This window comes from Crinia signifera, chromosome 3 (genome assembly GCF_055691185.1).
Source record: "Crinia signifera chromosome 3, ASM5569118v1, whole genome shotgun sequence".
NCBI lineage: Eukaryota > Metazoa > Chordata > Amphibia > Anura > Myobatrachidae > Crinia > Crinia signifera.
Window position 1 is genome coordinate 126,253,913 of NC_139219.1, and position 18,853 is coordinate 126,272,765.

The 18,853-nt window shown below is 45.2% G+C and overlaps 1 protein-coding gene across 1 annotated transcript in view; it reads right to left on the reverse strand.

Annotated features, from left to right (window-relative positions):
* The window catches only part of LOC146062914 (scavenger receptor cysteine-rich domain-containing protein DMBT1-like), a 384,870-nt gene that overhangs the window by 95,769 nt on the left and 270,248 nt on the right, over positions 1–18,853 (reverse strand). Inside the window, exon 3 of the mRNA XM_083174922.1 lies at positions 962–994. Coding sequence (XP_083031048.1) covers positions 962–994 — 33 coding nt within the window. The remainder of the gene's footprint in view (positions 1–961; positions 995–18,853) is intronic.

Below are 18,853 nucleotides of genomic sequence, written 5' to 3' on the forward strand. Positions count from 1 at the left end.
GAGAGGACTACACTCTAAACTTTGTAAAGTTTATACAAATTTAATTTTACACATAGCACTCAAATACAATTCACCAAAAAATTGGTAATAAATTACTAAACTATGAGCACCTTCCTGTACTGTTATTTATACACAAAGATGTATACAGATAGAGCCATCCTCATCTAGCCCTTTAATAGGATTAATTGAGCCAGAGCTGTCGGATTTAATCCTCTGCTAATCCCCTACTGTATTGTTCTATGTATTGTTTTGCAGTTGAGAACAATAGATGATAATAATCCTTGGCGAGCCATGGCTCTCCAGAGAAGGCTAGTTGAAGAAGGCTCCATCTGTATTTCATAGTAGCATAGTTTGGCACTCAAATCAAAATGAACAATATATTTACCCCAGTGTCCTAGTTCAATGCAGAAATCCGTGATAAAGTAGACAATAAAAACTGCTCTTGAGGATTTTGCAGTGTAAGCATGGATGGTGTAATGGTTACCATTACTGCCTCACGGCACTGAGGTCATGGGTTAAGTTCTCACCATGGCCCTAACTGTGCGGAGTTTGTATATTCTCCCCGTACTTTCCTCCGGGTACTCTGGTTTCCTCCCACAATCAAAAAATATACTGGTAGGTTATTTGGCTCACAACAAAATTAACCCACTGAGGCAGGGACTGACGTGAATGTTCAATTATTCTCTGTAAAGCACTGTGGAGCAGTGGTAGAGGTGCAGTGCAGCTATACATATAAATCTATTAACATCCAGAAACTGGTATTATTTGGTTTGTACTACACAATTACATTGAGCATGAATATTACATTTCAGTTTGATGATTTTAATCTTAGTAACTGATCCTAGCTTTTGTTATTTTATCCAAAAGCTAACTTAGAAATACTATATAGTTGAATATATCTGTATATAAATATCCACATATTGCACGTCCGCTTATATTTATTTCATTTTGATACAGGTACCTGTAGGAACATGTGTTGTAGAAGAGGTCGCCCCTGAAAAACAAAAGTGTTTGTTTGTAACTATTTTACTGTAGAAATATCTGAGCAATTATTATTTACCCCTATGTACACGGAAGAAAAATTTGAACCTTGTTATTGTTAAAGATTTAGTTAGATACCGTGGCTTCACTGGGTTCCCAGATACCCCTTACGACTGAAAAAGACCAAGGTGCGCACCACTGACAAAGCGAGTTGCAGACCAACTGATCCTGTGCAGCCTCCTCCGTCCAGGCCCGTGCCTCTCTGCTTCACATCCCACTGCCCAGCGCAATAGAGTCTGTGCACTAGAGCGAATGCACAGACATCTGGAAAATGGCGCAGTGTCCATTTTTCAGGTGATTCCGGCAGCGTTGCTGCCTTCATCGCGGGACTGGATTCTAAGTATTAAAATGGGTGCAGTGTGAGCAGTGTGGACTCATGTGCAGATGCTTGGTGTGATCTACTAGTTTGGCGCCCCGTTGGCATCTAGCAGTGGAGCCAGGGGGCAGTGGCGACAGGATGCGCCCATGGGAACGCCCAGCCTTTCATGGTTGTTCCCTTGAAAACGCTGGGCATTCCCAAGCAAATGGGCTGATGACGCGGATGCTGGGGGCGGGCAGCTGACATCTGCACGTGTCAGCTGCCTACCCGCTTCTCCCACAAGGTGCTCGCAGAGGTAAGACACCAGAGAGGTGTCTTACCTCTGCGAGCGCTGGAGAAATTATTCAATGGTCGGCGACCATCGAATGATTTCACCCCGGCACCCAAGGCTGAAGCTGTTTATGCTAAACATCCATTTGCAGCCATGCAGAGAACTTGGTGAGCGAGGGGGGTTGGTGGCCGTGTGGATCGCGGGCGCCGCGACATCCACCTGCAACGCTATGAAATTTGCAGCATTGCATGTGGACCAGAATAAGGTTCTATATGCAAGCATGTCTGAAGGATAACAGTGTGTTATAAACAATTCTTCCCCTTTACATACCCCACTTTATACTATTGACCATAGAAATTATAGAATAATTATATGACTTTGTGCTATATAAGTGCTGTATAATCATATTTTTTTTTTTGGTTTAGAAAAACAATGCATGTCTTTATTTTTCTGTCATGTGACCTGCAGTGCGGCTAATAAGCCAATAACCTGGCTCTCTAAACAGCCAAGTAATTTATTCTACTAATGTCAAAGGAAATTAAATGTTTAATGTTCGAAATGCATATTTCCAGTGGGAACAATACAGCTTTTACCCGGCATTTAAATGCTGGGGACTACAGTGCAGGACCGCCGTTCTTACTGGTAGGCAAAATACCAGGTGAAGCAGTTCTACCAGGTAATTAGCCTTTAAACAAGGGTTCCTTTTGCAGTGTGAACTGCCAAACAGGTTGTGCCATTCACGGTAATTTGCCTGGCAATGAGAAAGTAGTATTAGTTGCACATATATTTGGACACTGAAACTATTTTTATAAGTGCAGACTATCAGCATTCATTTGAGTGTAGTCACATCCAAATTCAAAGAAAGGTTCAGGAATTGCAGCTGTTTATTATGTCGCTTTCCTCATTATCCATGGACCAAAAGTCAATGGACATTTCCCCCCAAAAAGTGTTTCATGGACAGGGGTGGCCTATACCTTTGTTATGTTATGTAATTAATTAAAAAGGCAAAAATTCTGGAGTTGATTCCAAGTGTGGAAATTGCATTGGAAGCTGTTTCTGAGCTCACTATGGCCCTTATTCTGATTGACGCGGACTTTACCGCGTACTTACGGATCGCGTCTTTATGGCGTCTGCGCATGCGTGGAGAACGCTACGCGCATGTGCCACGCCTTGACTCGGTACCAGTTCGGGCAAATCCCGTCCAAAACTGTTCACCGCTATCAGTCGGGAAATAGGGGCGTATTATGGGCGTCATGCGGAATGACACATGGGCGTAGTTTCAAAGTGGGCAAAACGGGGCGGAAACATGGGCGGACACGGGGGAGTACACTTATGTTGGGGGGCGTACATTCGGAAACCACTCCGAATGCACGCGATCAAAAAGGGCAGAAATGTGCGGTGTCCACAAGTGTACTATTGCTTTGCGGACACCACTCGTTCATGCGGTAGGCGAACGTACGCCTAATGACTACAAGCATTAACACCTGAACCCAATAGAATCGACTCCTTTACTCATTACTCACTAATAGGACGCTTGTCAGTGCTTTAATTGAAACCATTGCACTTCAATTGCTGTAAGGGTTAATGTGTGCAATGCATGTGTTAGGCATGCTTGTAAGGATATATTGGAATCTAATTGATTCCAATTCCAAATAAGCATTTTTTTATCAGGATAGGTAATTGAATAAGTGGGTCATGTGATGTATAGCAGAAGATACTTCATAGTGGGTTGTTTGGCGTAAATACTCCGCTTACGTGCGGTAGCACCGCTTGGCTCCCGTTCGGATGCGGTATTCCCGAGCATACTCTGTAATACTCTGTAATACCGTGCCGAATCGGAGTGTTTCTCCCGCACACGCATGCTTTGTATGTCGTCCGTAAACACGCCCTGTTCTTAAAGAGTGAGTCCGTCCGAATGCGGAGGACCCGTGGGCGTTTCTACGGACGATGGCCGCACGCGGCAAAACACCGTGGCGTGCGGACCGCACCGTAAGAATGCGGGAATATCCGCACCGATCAGAATAAGGGCCAATATTCTGTCACATGTACTCTCAATGCAAATGAAACAGGCCAATCTTAGGCTGCTAAAACAAGAAGTTACCAAATTAACAGTTGGGTGGGGAAAAAACGCACCGGTGATCTCATCAAAACAAAGGGGGTTATTCTAGTCCATTCTTTCTGACAAAATCCTTCTTAGATGGACAAAACCATGTGCACTGCGGGTGGGGCAGATGTAACTTGTGCAGAGAGAATTAGATTTGGGTGGGGTTTTTCTTCAAAGTGAGATCTATATTGAAGTGTAAAATCATGCAGTCCGTATTTTCCCTGCACAGAAACAAAATAACTCACCCAAATCTAATTCTCTCTGCACATGTTACATCTGCCCCCCTGCAGTGCACATGGTTTTGTCCATCTAAGAAGGATTTTGTCAGAAAGAATGAACTAGAATAAACCCCAAAGAGACCTGTGTGTACACTGAAGGTAACAATGGTGGATGAACACAGGATCTTTTCCATGTTGCTGTAAATAAAAAACTCTTTACAACATCCGACCAGGACGTTGGTATATCATTCTCCAAGAGGTAAGAATAACATTTACCATAAAGAGAAAACTTCACAATAACAAACACAGTGTATTCACCACAACTGAAAGGTGTGAATGTAATACTAAAAAAGCCAGACAAGTCCTTGAATAGCATTCTTTGGACAGATTAAATGAAAATTTACCAGAATGTTGGGAAGAAAAAGGTAAGTAGATGGCTTGGAATGAATTTATAAAACATAGTGGAGGCAGTGTTATGCCACAGGCATGCATGGCCTTCAATGATACTGAGCCACTAGTTTTTATTGATGATGTCAAAGAAGACAGAAGCAGCCAGTTGAATTCTGAAGTGTATCGAGAAATACTATCTGCTCAGATTCAGCCATATTGGGGAACGTACTGAATGAATAACAATGAAGGGTTTTAAACATCATAGGCTGGGGCAGGCCTATGATGAATTTGGAGGTTTTATAGGTGAATATCTTAGATTGTGTTTGAGGTTGAGATAAGCCTCTTTGGTCCCTATCTATATTTTTGTGGTCTGGTTTGGTGGCTATTTTCTAACTGAAAGAACAGCAGGTTACTGGTTATAGTACAGGACATTTGGTTGTGGTAGCTGTAGGTGTGCTCCCCCTAGCAGGGGAGGTATCATAACACTGCCAGGTACGTAGTCATGCTAGAAGGTTTGTAGAGGACATCTTTTGATGTGTTTATTCGGTACTCTTTACCTAGAACGGCGCCCGCGATTGGAATCGCGGGCGTCGGGGGTACATAAAAAACGGGTTGCGACGCGATGCCCGCGATGCCCGCGATTTTCCCATAGGGATCAATGTTAAAACGGTGATTGAACGCGATTTTACTGTTAAATGCCTCAATGCCCGCGATTTGGCCATAGGAAACAATGTTAAATGGGCCACAGAGCCCTAATAGTGCCCTTGAACTCTGAAATGGCCCCCACAATTGTTAACGTCACCCCACGATCAACGTCAACCCGAAGCGTGGCGAGCGCAGCGAGCCCGCGAGGGGCGGCGGTACACGTCCTCCGACCTTTTCATGCCCCCACTATCCACGTCGGCGTGGAGTTGAGAATAGAATAGTGTGGCGAGCGCAGCGAGCCACCGAGCCCGAAGCGTGGCGAGCGCACGCGGATACTTTCACAGGTAAACGCGTCCCTTCGTGGGCTTCACAGGTGTCCGCGTCGCCACGGACACCTGTGAAGCCCGCGAGGGGACGCGTATAACTGTGAAGGTATCCGCGTCCCCTCGCGGGGCGCGCTGCGCTCGCCACGCTTCGGGCTCGGTGGCTCGCTGCGCTCGCCACACTATTCTATACTCAACTCCACGCCGTCGTGGATAGTGGGGCATGAAAAGGTCGGAGGACGCGTACCGCCGCCGCTCGCCACGCTTCGGGTTGACGTTGATCGTGGGGTGGCGTTAACAATTGTGGGGGCCATTTCAGACTTCACGGTGACTATTTGGGCTCTGTGGCCCATTTAACATTGTTTCCTATGTAAAAATCGCGGGCATTGAGGCATTGAACACTAAAATCGCATCCAATCTCATTTTTGACATTGGTCCCTATGGGAAATCGCGGCCATCGCGGCCATCGCATCGCACCCGATTTTGGTCGCGATGGGCTCCGTTCTAGGTAAAGAGTACCGTTTATTCTATAATGTTTTTATATGGTTAATAATGTTGTTTAGTTGGGTCTGATTCTAGATGTTCTTTCTTTAGAACCATATTATCCCATAACTTATTGTAGTAGATATAGTTATAGTTCATTAAAATAGCTAACATTTATTCTGTCAGGTCTATGTCTCAGTGTCTTTATTTCAGTTTAATTAATGAATTTGGTTCTAAGCACTGCTACACATACAAGGCAATCCTCAGGTTTATATCAAAGTTGATTGGATGGTGCTTCATAATTCAGATGGACAATGACAAAAAAATGTACTGTGAAAGCAACCCACGCATTTCGCTACAAGTAGTTTACACAAATATGAATGAGAAAGCTAATGCGAAACCCATCAGGGTAACTATTATCTGCAGCACTTATTGCCAATTTGGACACAATTCCGAACCAGCCTGGATGGACTAACCGTTTGGATATCGATAACTTGGATTTCAACCGATGGTCAAATTCCACGCCTAGATTACAAAAAAAAAGGGGACTCTATACCAGAAACCAGACCCTCCATAATCCTAAAGGAGGAACTCTAACTGTCTGCAGGACATTCTGGACCCTAGATCCAAAAAAGGTGGATGGTAAATATATTGCCCTAAAAATTGTCTATACTACTCCAGGTAGTGCTGCAAAATATGCTTTTTTTATTTATCTCTATATATCTGTATCTAATGAATTTTTATGTATACCCATGATCTATTCATTATATGTGTTTTTTAACTCTTTGATATACACTCTCTTTGTAAAGTCAATCCAATCGGAATTTGTTTTAAGTATTATCTTAGGTGCTGCATTTATTGTTTTTTTCTTTGCATTTCACTTGCTGAGGACAATACTAAAGACAGAAAGACCCACAAGCCTACAGCGACAGAACACATGTGCAGTATAAAAGTCCCCAACAGTTGAGATTCCGACAGTCATTTCTCCGACATCGGAATCCTGACTGTCAGGAGCATGACAGGGAGGGCGAGCACATTGAAGCCCTTGCGGGCTCACTATGCTCACCACCTATTCTGTTCTCCCTCTATGTGGGTCTGACTGTCGATGAGTTAAAACAGTATTTGGTGATGTCCATGGGTTCCAACTTAAGGCAGTCAAGGCCTGCAATAGACCTGCAATTATTTTATTACAAATAAACATTTTCTTTATGATTTTGTTAATTTGTTCAATTACTTTTGAGCCTCTGAAAATATGCGACAGCGCATAAAATTAAACTTTGTTTAATTTCAAATAAATTCTGGTGGCTTATGGAGCTTAAATTAGTAAAATTGTGTCAGTGTCCAAATATATATGTGCCCAACTGTATATTCAGAAAATATGGAAATAGTTTAGGTCTGGGGTAGCCAACCCTAGTCCTCGAGAGCTACCTACAGTGCATGTTTTGCAGGTCTCCTCACAGAATCACAAGTGAGATAATTAGCTCCATCTGTGTATCTTTTAAAATGTGTCAGTGATTTATGAGTGCAGCTGTGCAGCAGCTAGGTTGTCTGGAAAATGTGAACTGTTGGTAGCTCTCGAGGGCTAGGGTTGGCTACCCCTGGTTTAGGGCATGCAGCATGCCATTATCATTTTACATTTTGCTAACTACCCATCACAATTAACCATTTGTGCTAACTATTCCTGCTGTTGTTCCTATAAATAAAAACAAAGTGGCCCGTTGCCTTTATGTTTTACCACAATACTTTTTAACTGTAATGACACGTTTGTATATCTATTCCCCACTGTCCCACCCTTCCCTTAATTTTATTCTGTACCCTTTTCCCCATATTTGTTTCACAAAAAATGAATAAAAATCTAATTTTGAAAAAAAAAAAGTAGTCCTTACCCCTGTATGTTTGCATATCTACAGCAAATCTAACAATTTCTAGACCCTTATTTATGGCTCAAAAGCCACCTTAATTTTTAACACATCAACAGGTTTTCCAGAACAATTGGATACTTTATAAATCCCAGCTGCTTGATTGCTTGGACAAATTGCCCAACCAGTGACCTCTGCATAAACATGTTGTGTGACATATAAACATGTACATATATAGCAAATATGTTCTGTAAATCTATTCTTCCTGTGTCACTGCAAATGGTTTAAAAAAAAAACATGGCTAATGTGCAGTAGTCAGATTGCCATGTTATGAGGGTAGATATTAAATAGTTTATATTATAAGAATGTCACAATTGAATCTTTAATAAACACAAAGATTAACAATTTGTAACACTGCACCAGCATTATTTTACAGCAAATAGCAATTGAATCAAATATGCCTTTATTTTGATATTTTAATATAATACTTTACATATGAAATTTAGATTTTTAAACAATATATTGTTACCTGCCAAGAGAAGGAATCCAATAAGAAGGCATGGTATCTGCTTCATAGTTTCCATTGTTAGCCACAGTACTCTGTCTACACTGTTCTGTTTTAGTCTCCAGGTGATTTTTATATGTGCAGGAACATGTGTCAACAAATGATAACATCTGCCGCACCTTCTTCCTACACAAATAAGGACAGGAAGTATCTACCAAAGGGGTTTTACCTACTGTAAATCACTATATGATTTGCATACCTGGAAGTTGTGTACTTTGGTCATTTTTCCTGATTTTTCCTGATTCCTTCCCCCCCCCCCCCCCCCAAAAAAAAATTCTACTTTCTTTTAAGCCCCGTACACACGGGGGGAGATATATGGCTCAGCCATATATTGCTAGCAATATATGGCTGAGCAATATATTGCTCAGTTTCTCCTTTTCATCAGCGACCAGAGATGGTCGCTGATGAAAGGGAACCTCTTCCGGCGGTGCCGCAGAGGTAATCAGCAAGCTCCTGCGACCAGTGATTAGAATGGGCAGAAAACGGGAGCGCGCACCTGGCGATTTATCACCGGGCACACTCCCATCACTGGCAATATGGTCGCCAGCGACCATATTCCCAACGATTTCAGCCCCTATCGCCCCTGTGTGTACACAGCATGAGGGTATCTGTTTCATGTTAAAGCAAATTATTAATTAATTAACTTTTTCAGGTTTTGTAATTGAGAAGGATATGATAACCCTTTCATGAATTATTATTACTGATATACACATTTTTTGCATATATATTAAATATAAAAAAAATCTATTTTTCTGCCCTCTTTCTACTAAAGTTCGTAATTGTTGACAATATTAAGTCAGTGAGCAATTTGCAGCAACCCTTGTTACATCTGAAACCAGCAGAAGACTTGTATAGACTTTAAAACAAAAAGAGATGCAAGTGTACAGTACCTTGTGCAATGTACTGAGAAGTGATATAAAAAATAAAGAAAAGAGAAATTATACAAATTTATCTTAAGCACATACTTACCTACCTGACCCTCACCATAAGGGGAAAAATTGCTCTGTTCCTGGGCTTCCATGGTAATGTATGATTGCCAGCACATGTGCTAGCTCACCACAGGTGCTGGCAATCACACATTACCAGGGAAGTCCAGGAACAGAGCATTTTCTCCCTCATGGAGAGGGTCAGGTAGGCAAGTATGCTTAAGCAACCATTGTACCCTCAGTGGAGTACCCATCATCACCCCTCTTCCTCTATCCCTCTCCTCAATATGTCCTCCTCTTTCCTGGTGCCCCTTCCTTGTCTGTTGTTTTCCCACTGTGTTCCCCCCTCACCTGTTGCCTCTCTTCAACCCTGCATCATACTTGCCTACCTGACCCTCTCCATGAGGGATAAAATGCTCTGTTTCTGGACTTCCCTGGTAATGTATGATTGCCATCACCTGTGGGGAGCTGGGTAAAGGTGTTTCACCACAGGTGATGGCAATCACACATTACCAGGGAAGTCCAGGAACAGAGCATTTTCTCCCACATGGAGAGGGTCAGGTAGGCAAGTAAGCCCTGCATCCCTCTCACATCCAGTTTACCATTCCCCAATATGTCCCTCTCCCACTAAGTAAACCCCTCTTCCTCTGTCCCTCTCCCCAATATGTCCTCCTCCCACTCTATATCCCCCACTCACCCAGTGCCTCCTCCTCCTGTCATTCTGCCATCCTGTATTCGTCCCTCTCACTCAGTGCCACCCTTCCCCTCAGTCCTTCCTGCACCATGTGTCCCTCCCTCTCACTCAGGACCAGACGCACTAAGTTTCAAAAAACGATAAAGTGGAGGGTGATAAAGTACCAGCCAATCAGCCATGTTACAGGCTGGGTTTGAACAATGGCAGGAGCTGGTTGGATGTTTTTTTCATCACTTGCCATCAGTGACATATCTATAATGGGTGCAGTGTGTGTGGTGCACATGTGCCCTTGAGCACCCAGGGGGGCTCACACTATGCACACTGCACCCATTTTTGTTATACTTGCCTTCTGGAGTCTAGTGGCAGTGGCAGGATTGCTGCCGAAATTGTCAGAGAAATGGTACGGCAGCCATTTTTTCTGGCTATCTTCACATTTGAAGTAGAGTCTGAGATTTATAGGGCTCAGACCCTACTGCTACCAGCAGAGAGGAGGGGGCACAGCTGGAGGAGGCTGCACTTGGGGGTCCTCCTCTCTTAAGATGCCCCTGTCTCCCCTCTCCCACCTAGTGTTCATCTCCCCAGGTATTTCCTCCTCCCAACCTGCATACCCCTCCCACACAGTGCTCCTGTCCCTCTCAGTCCTTCCTCCAGCATATGTTGCCCCCCCTCACCCAGTGCCCTTGGTCCCTTTCCCTACAGAATCTCTGAGCATAATAATAATATTGTAGATGATACCATGCTATGTTTCCATATGTGAAATCGTACTGATTTCACATATGGAAACATAGCATGTATAGTAGTGTGTGTTAAGGGTTAGTGGTAGTGGTACTGTAGTCAGAATCCCAACCGTCGGTACTCCGTTGGGGGGGGGGAGGGATGGACACAGAGAAGCCCATTGCAGGCTTGCTGCACTCACCACACTGCGGGCTCTATGCAGCGCCGGTGCAAGGCACCTCAGCGCCCCAGGCGGGGGGTAACCACGCCGCCCACCTGGCTGCTCCGGCTACCGGCTAGTCACCCTACGGGGATGGGGTGGTGCGGGCACCGCAGCAAGTCAGCGGTAGTGCAGGTGACTTGCTCCGGCGCACCGGCGGGGGGGCAGCATGTCAGCCGTGGTGCGTGCTCAGGAGATGCACGGTCCACGGACGGGAGGGGAGGGGGGTGCGGGCGCCGCAGCAAGTCAGCGGTAGTGCAGGTGACTTGCTCCGGTGCACGGGCGGGCAGGGGGGGGGGTCAGCAAGTCAGCGGTCACGTGGGTGAGCAGTGCTGGTGTGGCCTTAACTGGCTTTACGGGGGGGGAGAGGTGCCGGCACCACTCACCTTGCTCCACGCCACTGACCTGCTCCCAAGTGCCGCCCTCCAGTGGCCGGCGCCCCAGGCAAATGCCTAAGGCTGCCTAGTGGTGGCGCCGGCCCTGGCTCTATGGCTCGCTGCACTCATCTCAGGTTCTATTCTCCCTCTATGGGGTTTGTGGACCCCAACAAGGGAGAATAGCCCCTGTAAGTTGGGATCCCGACTGCCAGGTATTTTACAGTCAGGATTCCAAAGTCGAGGAACTTGCAGCCGGATTCCTGACTGTCAGAGCATCATCTGGCTCCCAGTGTGCACAAGGTTTGATGACATAGGGGATTATTCTCAACTGATCGCTGCAATGCAAAAATTCAGATCCCTGCGTTCATATAGCCACCAGCCTGCCAAAGTGAAAAAAAAGCCCTGTATAAGGCTGCAAATGGATCACACTGATCGGCAAATAGCTGAAAAATCCATTTGCAACTCACTCATCATCAAATGATTTTTCCAGTGTGAGCAGTTTATGCACAACCCAGAATTTACTCAGCCAGTGAGATAGAAACAGCCTGATCGGGGCCAGAGCTGAATTCCACACCCTCCCTGAAAATGCCTGGGCAAGCTTGCATTTTATATTACACTCCCAGAAAATTGCTGGTTATTAGTACCCACAAATGCCAGCATCCTGTCAGAAAAGTCACAGAATTTTTCCACGGAATGGCCACATGCATGTACGAGACAATCGGTATGCATGGGCAGTTGATTGATAATCGTCCAACCTTCGAAATAGCATACAGTACCAATAATCAGGTCTGAATAATCCCCATTGTTTTGGATGCAGGATTACAGTGGTAAAGGTAGTGAGTAGTGAACAAAGGGTTGGTGGTTAAGATGCAACATTGGGTGAAGGGTTATGGCAGGGGTTGCCAAACAGGTCCTCGAGATCTACCAATGGTCCACGTTTTCCAAATCACCTAGCAGGTGCACAGCTGTAGTCATTACTAACACTGTCACATTTTCAAACATGCTGCATTCATTCCTACTATATATCCACAGGTTGCCTGACAATCATGAACTGTTGGTAGATCTTGAGGACAGGTTTGGCCACCCCTGGGTTATAGGGCAATGGTACCGTATTGGTGGTAGGGTTAATGAACTAGGGTACAGTATTTGATAAAGGTTTGGGGGATAAACAGACAATATTAGGTGCAGGGTTAGGGGATAAGTATATTATAGTGTGCACAGGGTTGGTTATTATATTACAGCCAATAAACATTAATAAGTGTGTTAGATTACTAAAGCTGTGGTTGTGATGGGTTAATTTCAGCTCGTCGTGTTCTCTCTCTACATCATACAGATTTATAGATGCTTACATAACACTGTAAAATTACAAAATTAGTTTTAAAGTGAATTGCAATTGCAGGAGGAAAGTTGGGTTATGTCTCATTTTCCTTTATTTTATATAAATCCTACTATCTGCAGGGCTGTCCCTTCATTTGCCCTTTGATACATCACAAATTGCAGAGTATCTAGTTCAATACCCCAGAGGGGTTTCAGCAGCAATCTGTATTGGCTATACCTATAAACGGTTAGCGTGCTATTACAATGGAGGCCAACCAGGAAATGGATCGGGCCTTGGAATTTTTACAACTCGATGTAAGAGAAATGCACAGCGTCTCTGATGCAGAGGCGGAAGCAATCTTATCTAAATTACAAATGGATGATGACCCTGTGGCACAAAGTCCCGAGTCAATTTACCTATTATGTCACAAGATGTTGATAACCAATGGCTGGAAAAACTACAGATCCAAATGGACGTGTATAGAAAAAATCTTATAGCCTTCAAACGGGAGAAACTCAAAAAAGTTCAGATGGACTACGAGCAGAAGCGGGTTTACGAATGGTTGGGGAATAATAAATACACGGGCAGACCAAAGCAATATCGCAGAAAAGGGACGCGCCAACAAAGAGATAACTTTGAAAGTACAGGCGCTTCCGCTGGAGATACGACCACCTCCAATGATGAGAGTGGCCCTTTAGGTGCGCAGACCAGAGCGATGGCAAAAAACCCGACCACAAGAGAACAAGGAGGTCGGGGCAAAACATCTGTGACCAAAAGAGGCAGGACTGCCAACCCCAAGAACTAGTCTTTAACCTGTCTGATGCTCCATTATCCATTGCCAAGACGCAAGTCCTGGCAAAAGGATTATCATTCGTGCCCACAACACATCTGGACCCCTTCCAGTGGAAGGTAGATACCTTTAAATTAAACCGTTCATTACGTTTGAAAGATTATTTTGGCAAAAAGATACGAACTCAATCGGATACGCCACAGGCAACTATACCTCCACAACTACAAAAGATCGCCCCACGTTCCAAATTCGACCCCATGACCATGAACTCCTCAATCAGGACTTTTTCACGATTAATGGACCACCAAATTGAAAAATCAAGTGGTATACCATCAAGTGGCCTGGGGGAAAACAATTTAAGTATGGAAGAACGGTCAGCACTCAAGTCCCGATCATCCCGGAGGGATATAGTCATCCGAGGGGCTGACAAAGGTGGGGCAGTGGTGGTTCAGAGTACACATGATTATCGCAAGGAATGTAACCGCCAACTAAATTATGCCACTACATATAGACAATTAGAAAAAGACCCCACTGGGACTTACAAGGCGGAATTAGATGCGGTATTATGTGAAGCAGTGCGGGTGGGGGACCTTTCAGTGGAACTCAAAGCCGCACTGACAGTGGATTACCCGGTTGTACAATTATTTTACTCAATTCCGAAAGTCCACAAGGGCCTGAAGGACCCCCTTGGTCGACCCATCATTTCGGCCAGGGGGTCCTTATATCAACCAGTCTCCATTTATTTGGACAGCCTATTGAATCCTTGTGTCCAAGCATTGCCTTCATATCTAAAGGACACTACCTCCCTATTAGTTATTCTTAGGGATCTTGAATTAACCATTGATGTGTCTACCATTTCTTGTTTATGCACAGCGTATGTCTCCAGCCTCTACACCTGTATCCCTCGTGAGGATGGTGTGGAGGCTGTGAGACATCTACTAACAGACAATCCTCTCTATTGTGGTCCCCCGGTGGACCTGTTTGTGAAATTACTTATGCTGGTATTAACCCGTAACTATTTTTTACATGATGGCTCCTTTTTCTTACAGCAGTCTGGTGTTGCTATGGGGTCCTCAGTGGCCCCTGCATATGCAAATACATTTATGTTTGAAGTGGAACAGCGCCTGTTCTACCATAATGGCCGCCTCAAGGATCAGGTCTGTTTGTATTATCGTTATATTGACGATCTGTTAATATTCTGGTTGGGTACTGACAGATCATTGGCTGAGCTGTTAACCAGCCATAATGATACCAACCATGCTGTTAAACTTACCTTTTCCATAGATCCCAAAAATGTACAATTTTTGGACGTGGATATATTTTTTGAACAGGGCAAAATCTCTACGGCCTTATATACTAAGGCCACGGATAGAAACACTATCTTACGACACAACAGTGCACATCCACTCCCTCTCAGTAAGGTCCTGCCTTACTCCCAGCTGTTAAGAGCTAGGCGTATTACATCTGAACCCTCACAGGTAGAACCTGCCTTAAACAAAATGGCAGATACATTTTTTGAGCGTGGATACCCTTGTGCCCTGGTGGAGAAGTCCAAACAAAAAGTCTTTAAGATTCCGAGAGATAAGACCTTGGAAGTTAGACCTAAGTCCAAGGATTCAAAACCCCTAATTCCATGGGTAAATAAGTTCTGCTCTGAAAGTAAATACACCACGAGAAAAGCCAAGCAATGGTGGCCCATAGTCTCTTCAGACACTGAATTACCATTACTGTATGACGCCAGACTGTTGCCTAGTTATACTAGGTCCAAGAATATTAAGGATTCCATAGTCAAGTTAGACATCACGGGATGGAGTAGCAGTAAACCGACACATTTTTTAACCAAAAAGAATGGATGTCACCGCTGCCTTGGTTGCACTACTTGCAGTAGGGGACAAGTTTAAGCATCCCCATTCTGACAGGTTTTTTTCTATCAATTTTTCATTAACCTGCTCCTCTACCTACGTGATATACCTCTTGACGTGCCCATGTTTGCTGTCCTATGTGGGGAAGACCCAGCGTCAGTTTAAGGAACGCATGGCCCTGCATAGGACAGCGATTACTCAAGCTTTTTTTAAGGGGTATAGTGACCAGCCTATGGCGAGACACTGTATACAGAAAAATCACAGTGTCCACCAAATCAAATCCATGATCATTGATCATATACCACCCTCTCTTAGGGGTGGGAACAGGAACAAATTAGTTATGCAACGGGAAACTCGTTGGATACATCAATTGGGCACGCTGTCCCCTGATGGTTTAAATGAGACTCTAGGTCTCCAATGCTATTTATAAAATACATCTTGTGTTTAGCATTTCTGGACATCCCTCACTTCTTTTTTGTGTTGAAGGTAGTCTGGCGATTTTTATAAATATCTGCATGATGTTTTTCCCATATAAACGTCATAAATGTTGATCATTCTGAAGCTTTTTTCACATAAAGTAAAGAGGTGTTTTTTCATGTATGTGTTTTTTCATGTATGTGTTTTTTCATGTATACTTTACATGTTATAATGATGTCACTTTACCCAGGGCATGCAATATGATATGATTTAGCTATTGCCATTTTGTTGTGTGTTGTATAGGTGGTTTTTGCTTATTTTCCATAATACACATTTAGTGTTCATATTCCATTGTAATATGCTGATACCTTTTCTTGTGTTGTCTGATTGTCAGTTTCATGCCACATTTTTCAGCAACTGTATATTTTTCATTATAGTCACAGGGGGGATATCTTACCTTTCATCTGTGCTTAAAACATTATGCTAGGCATAGCTACTTGAGTGTCATTGCGCCGGAAATGTGGCACACTGACATACAGATCGGCACAAGTGCTGCTTGTTTTTAAATGTTGTATGCACCTGGTTGCTAGGCAACCGTACTCTGAAGCTCTTTCCGGGAGCTGCCGGCCAGGGCTATCTCGCTTCCGCCTTTGGTTGGCAGTGTAGACGGCGCCTGGTTGGCGAAAACAGAATCCCGGCTGTAGCACGCTGACACACGGAGCTGACCCGACTCACATCGTGCTTCCGGGTTCGGCAGTGGACACACAGCGATGCACAGGTGAGCTCAGCCTTTGCAATCTAAGTGTCTGTGGGCGGGGGGGGGGGTTGTGCAGTGGGTATTTAAGTGTTGTATGTATATTTGTATGTGTGTGCTGCTGTCCCTGACGACGGGGGGAACCCCGATACTGTAGGACGAATAAAGGACCGTTTTATTACAGCCTTTGTGAGTGCCACTTTTCTGGACTACAATTTGGTTGGATCTATGGTGGATCTCATCAAGGAGGGCACCCCAGCAAGTATTTCTCTATTTCTCTGCTTTTCAAGCTACGCTATTTATTTGAGTGCCGGACTCCCATGTATGTTATATATATATATATATATATATATATATATATATCTGATATATTTAGCTTGGGTGCCGGACGGGGTCCCGACAGTCGGGATCCCGACAGTCATTAACCCAACGTCGGGATCCCGAAGTCATTAACCCGACGTCGGGATCCCGACTGTTAAAACACCGACGGACGGACGGCGGCTATTTTCCCTCGTGGGGGTCCACGGGATAATGACTGTTGGGATCCCGACTGTCGGGGAGTCATACCACACCCATTTAGCTTCTATTGCTCTGATAAAATATTGTCAGGTGCACTGTTTAAGTCTGACTGATAGGGGGCTAGGATAGCAGCTGTAACCTGTCCTGTCCTATAGTCTATATTGTGTATCCTTACACACCTGAAGCCTGAGATTGCTTCTTCCTAGATTAGAACCCCTCCTCCACCACCCTCAAATGTTTTTAAGCAGGGACTAGCAATGACTGCACAACTGTGATGAAGGCATAATTTCAAGTAAACCCTAATACTTTAGAAATGACAGTTTTCTTGGGGTAATTGTCTGGGTGCGGGGCCCCCTTGGGCTTATCTGGCTGGACCACTTCAGGGCATCGCTACTTTACACATAGACTCACATAAACATATCATCAATTTTTCTATGTATGTCCTTTTTATATGTATTTTTCCCATATTTTTTTTTCTATTTTTTTACGTTTGACACACCCTTTATCACTATTAGTTGCTTTCACACACCCTACATACTATGACACTTTACACTCTATTACACTTCACAGCTAACTTTTAATGGTGTCAAAAAATCAGGAATTTTATTCTGAGGAGGGGCATGCTATTTTTATTCATGTGCTGTAAGCACATCTCTTATATATTTGGCTACATCTGTCACTCAAAGTGTGTCTGGAGCTGTAACGCTGGGTTGTGGACTTCCATCTCAATTTATGATGGTCATAACCTGTTTTAAACAGGGTAATTGATAAGAAAGGTGTTTAAGCACAGGTGATGGTAATCCATAAATTAAGAAGAAAGTCCAGAAACAGAGCAATGTGTCCCTCCTGGAGAGGGTCATGTTGGGAGGTATGCACCTCCCCCCCCCCCCCCCCATTCACGGCATCCCCATGATTAAATGGCACATGCAAAACACTGACATGGCTATGGTCGACAATGAAAAAGGTTGACAAGATTTATTTTTCACTTTTTCAATGTTTTCATATTCATTCTCATGTGTCGACATGGACACCAATGAAGTGCCACACTTATGTCAACATTTACATGTGTTGACCTTTCTGTGTTGATTTATTCTTGTGGCAATTCGCGGCGACCCCCCTCCCGCGATTTGCAGCACACCCCCCGCAATTCGCGCCACCCCCGGTGAGTCCCGCGATTCGCGGCCCCACCCCCTGACACCCCCCCTCCTGCGATTCGCAGCACCCCGCGACCCCCCTCCCACGATTCGCGCCAACTCCCCGGGCCCCCCCTCCCGCAGTTCACGGTGCCCCCCACGACCCCCCTACCGCGATTCCCCCCCCCTGACCCCCCCCTCCTGTCATTGCGGCAACCCCCCGCCCGCGATTCACTGCAACCCCCCGCGCCCCCCCTCCCACAATTCGCGGCACCCACACCCCCCCCCCCGCGACCCCCCTCCCGCAATTCACGGCATCCACCCACGTCCCCTCCTCCCGTGATTCGGGGACACTCCTCACCTCCTCCCTCCCCCCCACCCCCGCGCGCGATTCACGGCAACCCCAGGATTAAATGGCACATGCAAAACACTGGCACGGCTATGGTCGACAATGAAAAAGGTTGACATGAGTTTTTGAAGATTTATTTTTATTTTTTTTAATGTTTTCATATTCATTCTCATGTTGAAGTGCCACACTGTGTTGAACTTTCTGTGTTGATTTTTTCTTGTGGCGATTCGCGGCACCCCCCGCGACCCCCCTCCCGCGATTTGCAGCACACCCCCCGCAATTCGCGGCACCCCCGGTGACTCCCGCGATTCGCGGCCCCACCGCGTGACACCCCCCCCTCCTGCGATTGCGGCACCCCGCGACCCCCCCTCCCACGATTCGCGCCAACCCCCCGGGCCCCCCCTCCTGCTGTTAACGGTGCCCCCCACGACCCCCCTACCGCGATTCCCCACCCCTGACCCTCCCCTCCTGTCATTGCGGCAACCCCCCGCGATTCACTGCAACCCCCCGCGCCCCCCCTCCCACAATTTGCGGTACCCACACCCCCCCCCCCGCGACCCCC